This window comes from Oncorhynchus clarkii, unplaced genomic scaffold, assembly GCF_045791955.1.
Source record: "Oncorhynchus clarkii lewisi isolate Uvic-CL-2024 unplaced genomic scaffold, UVic_Ocla_1.0 unplaced_contig_1577_pilon_pilon, whole genome shotgun sequence".
Classification (NCBI taxonomy): Eukaryota; Metazoa; Chordata; class Actinopteri; order Salmoniformes; family Salmonidae; genus Oncorhynchus; species Oncorhynchus clarkii.
In genome coordinates, this window is record NW_027257973.1 from 154,085 (window position 1) to 165,522 (window position 11,438).

At 40.9% G+C, this 11,438-nt stretch overlaps 1 protein-coding gene across 1 annotated transcript; it reads left to right on the forward strand.

The window, feature by feature from the left end:
• Positions 1-5,417: 5,417 nt before the first annotated feature.
• On the forward strand, positions 5,418-8,900 carry LOC139394357 (galectin-1-like). The gene is made up of 4 exons (XM_071142405.1): positions 5,418-5,432; positions 6,356-6,435; positions 7,656-7,827; positions 8,731-8,900. Exons 1-4 carry the CDS (start codon positions 5,418-5,420, stop codon positions 8,875-8,877), a joined length of 414 nt encoding a protein of 137 aa, XP_070998506.1. The 3' UTR covers positions 8,878-8,900.
• The last annotated feature ends 2,538 nt before the right edge of the window (positions 8,901-11,438 follow it).

Here is an 11,438-nt window from a genome sequence, read left to right on the forward strand (position 1 = left end):
TCTCAGTAGTATCTTCTCAGTAATATCTTCTCAGTAGTATCTTCTCAGTAGTATCTTCTCAGTAATATCTTCTCAGTAATATCTTCTCAGTAGTATCTTCTCAGTAGTATCTTCTCAGTAGTATCTTCTCAGTAATATCTTCTCAGTAATATCTTCTCAGTAATATCTTCTCAGTAGTATTTTCTCAGTAATATCTTCTCAGTAGTATCTTCTCAGTAATATCTTCTCAGTAGTATCTTCTCAGTAGTATCTTCTGAGTAGTATCTTCTCAGTAGTATCTTCTCAGTAATATCTTCTCAGTAGTATCTTCTCAGTGGTATCTTCTCAGTAATATCTTCTCAGTAATATCTTCTCAGTAGTATCTTCTCAGTAGTATCTTCTCAGTAATATCTTCTCAGTAGTATCTTCTCAGTAATATCTTCTCAGTAGTATCTTCTCAGTAGTATCTTCTCAGTAATATCTTCTCAGTAGTATCTTCTCAGTGGTATCTTCTCAGTAATATCTTCTCAGTAATATCTTCTCAGTAGTATCTTCTCAGTAGTATCTTCTCAGTAATATCTTCTCAGTAGTATCTTCTCAGTAGTATCTTCTCAGTAGTTTCTTCTCAGTAGTATCTTCTCAGTAGTATCTTCTCAGTAGTATCTTCTCAGTAATATCTTCTCAGTAGTATCTTCTCAGTAATATCTTCTCAGTAGTATCTTCTCAGTAATATCTTCTCAGTAATATCTTCTCAGTAATATCTTCTCAGTAGTATCTTCTCAGTAATATCTTCTCAGTAGTATCTTCTCAGTAATATCTTCTCAGTAGTATCTTCTCAGTAGTATCTTCTGAGTAGTATCTTCTCAGTAGTATCTTCTCAGTAATATCTTCTCAGTAGTATCTTCTCAGTGGTATCTTCTCAGTAATATCTTCTCAGTAATATCTTCTCAGTAGTATCTTCTCAGTAGTATCTTCTCAGTAATATCTTCTCAGTAGTATCTTCTCAGTAATATCTTCTCAGTAGTATCTTCTCAGTAGTATCTTCTCAGTAATATCTTCTCAGTAGTATCTTCTCAGTGGTATCTTCTCAGTAATATCTTCTCAGTAATATCTTCTCAGTAGTATCTTCTCAGTAATATCTTCTCAGTAGTATCTTCTCAGTAGTATCTTCTCAGTAGTTTCTTCTCAGTAGTATCTTCTCAGTAGTATCTTCTCAGTAGTATCTTCTCAGTAATATCTTCTCAGTAGTATCTTCTCAGTAATATCTTCTCAGTAGTATCTTCTCAATAGTATCTTCTGAGTAGTATCTTCTCAGTAGTATCTTCTCAGTAATATCTTCTCAGTAGTATCTTCTCAGTGGTATCTTCTCAGTAATATCTTCTCAGTAATATCTTCTCAGTAGTATCTTCTCAGTAGTATCTTCTCAGTAATATCTTCTCAGTAGTATCTTCTCAGTAGTATCTTCTCAGTGATATCGTCTCTAAGGTTCTTTAGGTATCAGCAGACTCGTCGTTAGACACACACACACACACACACACACACACACACATATACACACACACACACACCACCACACTGTTCCACCACCACACCGTTCCACCACCACACCGTTCCACCACCGTTCTATCACCACACCGTTCCATCACCACACCGTTCCACAACCACACCGTTCCACCACCACACCGTTCCACCACCGTTCCATCACCACACCGTTCCATCACCACACCGTTCCACCACCACACCGTTCCACCACCGTTCCACCACCACACCGTTCCACCACCGTTCCACCACCACACCGTTCCACCACCACACCACACCGTTCCACCACCGTTCCATCACCACACCGTTCCATCACCACACCGTTCCACCACCACACCGTTCCACCACCGTTCCACCACCACACCGTTCCACCATCACACCGTTCCTCCACCACACCGTTCCACCACCACACCGTTCCACCACCACACCACACCGTTCCACCACCGTTCCATCACCACACCGTTCCACCACCACACCGTTCCACCACCACATTGTTCCACCACCGTTCCACCACCACACCGTTCCACCACCGTTCCACCACCACACCGTTCCACCACCGTTCCACCACCACACCGTTCCACCACCACACCGTTCCACCACCATTCCACCACCACACCGTTCCATCATCACACCGTTCCATCACCACACCGTTCCACCACCACACCGTTCCATCATCACACCGTTCCATCACCACACCGTTCCATCACCACACCGTTCCACCACACCGTTCCACCACACCGTTCCACCACCGTTCCTCCACCACACCGTTCCACCACCACACCGTTCCACCACCACACCGTTCCATCACCACACCGGTCCATCACCACACTGTTCCACCAAGCGGACAATCTCATTGCAAACATGGATTCCATCTGTCAACAATTACAGAGCTTTATTAACCAGACAAACTGGTGACACTGCAGGTGACAGGAATAAACAACTGGTCTGTTATTGGCTGATGCAGGTGACATGAAGAAACAACTGGTCTGTTATTGGCTGATGCAGGTGACAGGAATAAACAACTGGTCTGTTATTGGCTGACGCAGGTCACATGAAAAAACAACTGGTCTGTTATTGGCTGATGCAGGTGACATGAAGAAACAACTGGTCTGTTATTGGCTGATGCAGGTGACATGAAAAAACAACTGGTCTGTTATTGGCTGATGCAGGTCACATGAAAAAACAACTGGTCTGTTATTGGCTGATTGGTTTATTGACATGAAGAAACTTCACAAACAACGGTTTGTGATATAATCAGTGCCAATTCACTTTTCATATAATGCTATTTTTGCACCTAATTTAAAGAATTGTAAAACATGAATTAATGTGCCGTTGTTTTCTGTCTGGTTCTGGTCCTGTATGTGAGGAAAAACTACATCAGCATTTAGTGAAGGAGCGTGCGTATTCTCTAATGAATTATATTGAATATTTTCAGCTAATTTCCTGGTGAAGTCTCTGCTCAAGCCTGTCTAATTGAGTTCATGCTATTGTAGGTTTGATGCAAAAGGTAAATTACTCAAGTAATACGTAATGCAAATTTATTGCAAGATCACAAAAATGTGTTGACACAAGCCCATAGCTATTGTTGTTATTTTGGTTTTTTTTAATGTGCTGATTGTTCATGAAGTCACCTATTCCCTGAGCTGGACTGGGTGAAATTTGAATGAGCAACTCTGCAAGATGTAACAAGAAATAATCCCTGATGAATTTGATCACAAAGCCTTTGCTATATTTTACTACAAAATAATAATGTATTTAATGTTACATCAATATTGTTTTCAAGGTATGAAATATTAAAATCTATATTTCAGTATAATTTACAGTAATGGTTAGAATACAGATGAATCATCTAGGTTTATCTGTAGCGATCTGAATGGTTTGCAATCCGTGTCAGCAGTGACACCAGTGAGAGGGCAACAATTACGAAATGACTGGTGCACGACCATTATAACCCTGATCATTAACATAACCATGATCATTACCATAACCATGATCATTACCATAACCATGATGATCACCATAACCCTGATCATTACCATAACCATGATCATTACCATAACCATGATCATTACCATAACCCTGATGATCACCATAACCCTGATCATTACCATAACCATGATCATTACCATAACCCTGATCATTACTATAACCTTGATCATTAACATAACCCTGATCATTACCATACCCCTGACCACTACCACGAACCATAACCCTGATCATTACCATAACCCTGATCATTACCATAACCCTAATCATTACCATAACCCTAATCATTACCATAACCCTGATCATTACCATAACCCCGATCCTTACCATTAACCATAATCCTGATCATTACCATAACCCTGAACATTAACATAACCCTGAACATTACCATAACCCTGATCATTACCATAACCCTTATCATTACTATAACCCTAATCATTACCATAACCCTAATCATTACCATAACCCTGATAATTACCATAACCCTGATCATTACCATAACCCTGATCATTACCATACCCCTGACCACTACCACGAACCATAACCCTGATCATTACCATAACCCTGATCATTACCATAACCCTTATCATTACTATAACCCTAATAATTACCATAACCCTGATCATTACCATAACCCTGATCATTGCCATGGACCATAACCCTGATCATTACCATAACCCTGATCATTACCATTAACCATAATCCTGATCATTACCATAACCCTGATTATTACCGTGAACCATAACCCTGATCATTACCATAACCCTGATCATTACCATGACTATAACCCTGATTGATACCCTGAACCAGTCATTACATTTGCCATGCTCTCTCTCTCTCTCTCTCTCTCTCTCACTCTCTCTCACACACACACACACACACACACACACACACACACACACACACACACACACACACACACACACACACACACACACACACACACACACACACCATTGTTCCATAGTGTTGTCCTGTGTGATCCAGTAGTCTATTGGTCCATAGTGCTGTCCTGTGTGATCCAGTAGTCTATTGGTCCATAGTGTTGTCCTGTGTGATCCAGTAGTCTATTGGTCCATAGTATTGTCCTGTGTGATCCAGTAGTCTATTGGTCCATAGTGTTGTCCTGTGTGATCCAGTAGTCTATTGGTCCATAGTGTTGTCCTGTGTGATCCAGTAGTCTATTGGTCCATAGTGTTGTCCTGTGTGATCCAGTAGTCTATTGGTCCATAGTGTTGTCCTGTGTGATCCAGTAGTCTATTGGTCCATAGTGTTGTCCTGTGTGATCCAGTAGTCTATTGGTCCATAGTGTTGTCCTGTGTGATCCAGTAGTCTATTGGTCCACAGTGTTGTCCTGTGTGTGGAAAAAATATTATCTCGCTCAACATTGTGGCACTTGATTACTGATCAAGCACAGTTGATTACTGATCAAACACAGTTGATTACTGATCAATCACAGTTGATTACTGATCAAACACACTTGATTACTGATCAATCACAGTTGATTACTGATCAATCACAGTTGATTACTGATCAATCACAGTTGATTACTGATCAATCACAGTTGATTACTGATCAAAGAGCAGGTTGTTCAGTATGCGTGACATCATCAGCGCTGTACAGAGATTTCCATAAACACCTAGAGCTAAGCTGTCTCTACTGTCACCAAGCTCCTTGTTAAAGCCCAGCATTGGGCTCTAGGCTCAGTGGGATAATCAAACATCTGTGGATTGAATCATCATGAAGTACCTCTTGACCCCCCTCATCATGCTAATCCGTTAGTGATATGTGAAAGGGGGCTGGACTTATAACCTTACCTTTTAAATCTCTGTGTATCTCAGCATAGAGGCTTCTCTCGTTCCATCCCACACTAGATTCAGGACTGTTTTTTCCCCACCACCACCAGTGACAACATGGCAAAGACAATGGTAAGTCTTAATAACCTTCGTGCTTGTCACGCCTTGGCCTTAGTTATCTTTGTTTTCTTTCATATTTTGGTTAGGTCAGGGTGTGACAAGGGGGATTTATTTGTTTTGTCTGGTCTAGGGGTTGTGTATGTTTATGGGGTGTTTCCTGGTCTAGGGGTTGTGTATGTTTATGGGGTGTTTCCTGGTCTAGGGGTTGTGTATGTTTATGGGGTGTTTCCTGGTCTAGGGGTTTTGTATGTTTATGGGGTGTTTTGTGGTCTAGGTGTTTATGGAAGTCTATGGTTGCCTAGATTGGTTCTCAATTAGAGGCAGGTGTTTATCGTTGTCTCTGATTGGGAACCATATTTAGGCAGCCATGTTCTTTGGGTATTTTGTGGGTGATTGTCTTCTGTCTTTGTGTCATTGCACCAGATAGGACTGTTTCGGTTTTATCACATTTGTTATTTTGTTTTTTTGTAGTGTTCAAGTTTATTGTCTCTATTAAACATGTTGAACTCTAACCACGCTGCATTTTGGTCCTCCTCTCCTTCAGCGGAAGAAAACCGTTACAGCTGCCTAAGTATGATTCCCAATCAGAGACGACGATAGACAGCTGCCTCTGATTGAGAACCATACCCGGCCAAAACATAGAAACACAAAAAACATAGAAAACAGAACATAGAATGCCCACCCCAAATCACACCCTGACCAAACCAAAATAGAGACATAAAAAAGTCTCTCTAAGGTCAGGGTGTGACACTGAATACTATTATGTACATTACTATACAATATTAATGGGACATAAACTGTAAATTGTGCTTACAAAGCCAGAGATAAATGATCGAATGGCATGAAGCAAACACAACGTGACACATTTAATAAAAGACGATCCCCTTTGACCTTATACGTCCAAAGACAGTCAACTGTACGCTTCTTCATAACAGGTACTTGAGCTGAAGAATGTGAAGCTGAGAGCTGGAGACCAGTTGAAAGTGGAGGGGAGGATTCTGCCTGAGGCGAAGGGGTACGTACATTTAACTGGCCTGGTCTGGAAATCACACGCAGAGAACACATCACATTATTTTAGAAGAAGAGTTGAAAAACAAACCAACAGTTCCACAAATGTTTGTTCTAAAGACTAGAGAACGGAGAACGGTTTAGTGTTGCTATACTGTATGTGTGGTATACTGTATATGTGGTATACTGTATATGTGGTATACTGTATATGTGCTATACTGTATGTGTGGTATACTGTATGTGTGGTATACTGTATATGTGGTATACTGTATGTGTGCTATACTGCACGTGGTATACTGTATGTGTGGTATACTGTATATGGTATACTGTATGTGTGGTATACTGTATATGTGGTATACTGTATGTGTGGTATACTGCACGTGGTATACTGTATGTGTGGTATACTGTATGTGTGGTATACTGTATGTGTGGTATACTGTATATGTGGTATACTGTATATGTGGTATACTGTATGTGTGCTATACTGTATGTGTGGTGTACTGTATGTATAGTATATGTGTGGTATACTGTATGTGTGGTATACTGTATGTGTGGTATACTGTATGTGTGCTATACTGTATGTGTGGTGTACTGTATGTATACTGTATGTGTGGTATACTGTATGTGTGGTATACTGTATGTGTGGTATACTGTATGTGTGCTATACTGTATGTGTGGTGTACTGTATGTATAGTATATGTGTGGTATACTGTATGTGTGGTATACTGTATGTGTGGTATACTGTATGTGTGCTATACTGTATGTGTGGTGTACTGTATGTATAGTATATGTGTGGTATACTGTATGTGTGAAACCAATCCATGTCAGAGAAGTGCAGACATGTAGTGGGGTTTCTGGAATGATTTGTCATGTGACTTCCTATTACTCAGGTCCAAGAAGGGTTCTGTTTGCGGCGAACACGTTACCTAGCAACGATTTCAGTTGAACGATTTGAATGAACATTCCAAAATGTTGGGGTACAACAACAAACAGCGATGATTACCGTGGTCATACTGCTAATAACTTTATATTCCTACTACATGCAATAGAAACCCTACATGGACAAATTATTATTTGTATCGGCAGTTTCGACCCAAAACAGACACTTACGTTCGCCTCACAACTACCCTTCTCGGACTGTTTCCTAATGTTACCGAACGTTTGCGGGCTTAGCACAAAACAACATTTTGACAGCGAATTATCTCCCTCGTTTGAACGAACCTCAAGGTTCCAGATAGAACTGGGCTGTGACGAAGATCACCTGGCACTGCACTTCAACCCACGTTTTGAGGATGACACGGACGGTGCTGTGCTTGTGTGCAACTCAAAGATTGACGGCTGCTGGGGTCACGAGGAGAGAGAGAAACACAGTGACCTCCAAAGGGGTTCTACTGTCAAGGTGGGACAATTGTTGGGATGGGAAGAGAGTCCTGACTGGACCGACGGAGGACGTTAGTCCCGGATATATATATATATATATATCTATCTATACAAATGTTTAAATAAATGAAAATATAATATTTGAGAAGAATGTCATTGTGGTATTTCTTAAAGGGATGAATCGGATTAACTTGTGGATACCATTTTTATGTCTGAGTCCAGTATGACGGAAGTTAAAAAGGTAGTTTTGCGTGCCAATGCTAACTTGTGTTAGCGCTAGCTTAGCGCAAAGACTGAACGTATGCTAGCTAGCTTAGCGCAAAGACTGAACGTATGCCAGCTGTACACGAAGACTAGAAGGCTTTTTTTGCTGATTCACTACCTCTAACTTCGTAGTTGTCACACTGAATGCATTGTTCAGTGTAGTTAGTTATGAGTTCTGTCATACTGACTGCGTTGGTCCGTGTAGTTATGAGTTCTGTCACACTGACTGCGTTGTTCAGTGTAGTTATGAGTTCTGTCATACTGACTGCATTGTTCAGTGTAGTTATGAGTTCTGTCACACTGACTGCATTGTTCAGTGTAGTTAGTTATATGTTCTGTCATACTGACTGCATTGTTCAGTGTAGTTAGTTATGAGTTCTGTCATTCTGACTGCATTGTTCAGTGTAGTTATGAGTTCTATCATACTGACTGCATTGTTCAATGTAGTTATGAGTTCTGTCATACTGACTGCATTATCAGTACAGCCTTTAATTACTAGATGAATGAATAATCTTGGGAATAAATGTATTTACCCTCTAATTACCTAGTCAAGTCAGAGTTGAACTAGGCGTAGAATATAGTGATGTAACAATGAGAGTAAGAGAGTAAGTCAATGTGTTGTCATAGTGACGGGTTTCCTCTCTCCCTTCTCTCTCAGATTGTCCTGAAGCTGACCGGAGACGTGTTTGAAGTGGAGATGCCTAATGGGCATGAGATCAAATTCCTCAACCGTACCGTCCTGGACGTCATTACCTACGTTCGTGTCAGAGGAGACTTAAAGCTCACCGCCTTTAAGATCTACTAAAGAGACCTATAATATCCACCTTGTGTAGCCTGGCAACAACGGCACGGCCAATTTGTCTCGTTTGTCTTCCAATTTCCGGTGCATTCCGGCCCAATGACACACAAGCAAGTGGGCGGGGCTACATGTAGAGTTAGACCAATGGGCAGTAAGACAGGATCAATGGCCTGTATCAAATAGTAAATGAAAATATGGGGTGACCATGGTATGTTTTGTTGTAACAATATTCTGACAAACAGTAAACACAAGGGACAACTGGGGACGAGGTTAGGATACTGGTTAGGATACTGTCAACTAATTACAGTCCTTTACAAATACAGATGTATTACACACACATCTTACATGAACTGGGGACGAGGTTAGAATACTGTCAACTAATTATATTCCTTTACAAATACAGACGTATTACACACACACACATCTTGGCCGGATGAAATATCAGTCCATGTTCTGATAGTGTAGTAGCCCAAATGATTACATTATTACTGACCTAATCGCTCATGTTCTGATACTGTAGTAGCCCAAATGATTACATTATTACTGACCTAATCGCTCATGTTCTGATACTGTAGTAGCCCAAATTATTACATTATGACTGACCTAATCTCTCATGTTCTGATACTGTAGTAGCCCAAATGATTACATTATTACTGATCTAATCTCTCATGTTCTGATACTGTAGTAGCCCAAATGATTACATTATTACTGACCTAATCGCTCATGTTCTGATACTGTAGTAGCCCAAATTATTACATTATGACTGACCTAATCTCTCATGTTCTGATACTGTAGTAGCCCAAATGATTACATTATTACTGACCTAATCGCTCATGTTCTGATATTGTAGTAGCCCAAATGATTACATTATGACTGACCATGTCGACAGATTGGGTCAACAACAGAATAGCCGTTGACTCCAGAAGCATGGAGTAATTTTTAAGATGATTTCCAAATGTTATTTTCTGTATACATTGAATGAAGTAAAACATAATGGACGCATGTCATGTCATCAATAAAGTTCAGCATCCTCAAGTAGCGAACGCCGTGTCTTTAGTTCCATGGTAACATTGTAGCCCTATTCCATACATTTAAAAAAAGTTTTAAATCTTATTTTCTTAGAATATAAGTGTCCCCAAAGTTGAACTCCCAAGCTTCAAGGCTTTCGATATATAGCTTTAAAATAAAAAAAATATCAATCCATTTGAGTGACTCCCACTTCTCTGGAATGTTCCGTGTGTGTCTTGCTGGTTCACCTTGACTCTACAAAACGACATCTTCATCAGATCAAACACTGTAAAGACTTCCTGAATAGCCCTCTGTGAATAGAGTGCTACCTGGTGTACTCCTACACACGGAAACAGATGTTCCTGAGAGTGAGTAGAGTGCTATCTGGTGTACTCCTACACACGGAAACAGATATTCCTGAGAGTGAAGTGGAAGGTGGGGATCCACTGAGGTATAGAGCGTCAAGGTATAAAAAGACCACGTGAGAATCCAAGCTATACGAATAATCTCTCCTATCACCAAAAAGGAATGTCCTTTAGATGCCTTATGTTCCTTAGACCCAATCCTGTCCTGTCCTGTCCTGTCCTGTCCACTCTCCCAAACTCCCAAAGGGACAATATATGGATGCCTTGGCCAGTTGAGAATGAGGCCAAGGCATCCATCAACAGCAGGCGAGCAATACCCTGAGACCCCTTTTAATATTAGACATCGGGCACCAGCTGTTATTGACAAATAGACACACGCCACCACCCCTCGTCTTACCAGACGTAGCTGTTCTGTCGATGCACGGAAAACCCAGCCAACTGTATTTTATCCTTGTCATGGTTCCAGCCACCACTCGGTGAAACATAAGATATTACAGCTTTTAATGTGCCGTTGGTAGGACAGTCTCAAACTGAGCTCTTCCAGTTTATTCTCCAGTGATTGCATGTTGGTCAATAGAACGGATGGTAGAGGCGGTTTAAACACTCGCCCAAGAATTCTCACAAGGCACTCTGATCTCAACCGTCTTTTCTTCACGCGATTGACAGGGATTTGGACCTGGTCTCGGAGAAGCAGTATATCCATCGCGTCGGACTCATTGAAAAAAATAATCTTTGTCCAATTGGAGGTGAGTAATCGCTGTTCTGATGTCCAGAAGCTCTTTTCAGGTCATAAGAGACGGTAGCAACACTATGTACAAAATAAGTTACAAACTATGTGGAAAAAACAAACAAAATAGCACAGTTGGTTAGGAGCCCATAAGATGGAGGCCATCCTTACTATATGAATGAAGGTTGAGGTGAACGCTTTAGTCTGTCATCTGACTGATCACAGAAGACAAGGACGGAAGAAGAAGAGTTGACATAAAACAGAACAGGGCAAAGAAACTATAGCAAATAAATATGGCAGATCTCTGTTTCTGTACCCCACTTCTCTCTGTCTCTGTCTCTCCTCTCTCTCTCTCTCTCTCTCTCTCTCTCTCTCTCTCTCTCTCTCTTCTCTCCCTCTCTCTCTCTCTCTGTACCCCTTCCCCCCCCTCTCTCTTCTCTCCCTCTCTCTCTCTCTTTTTCACTCTC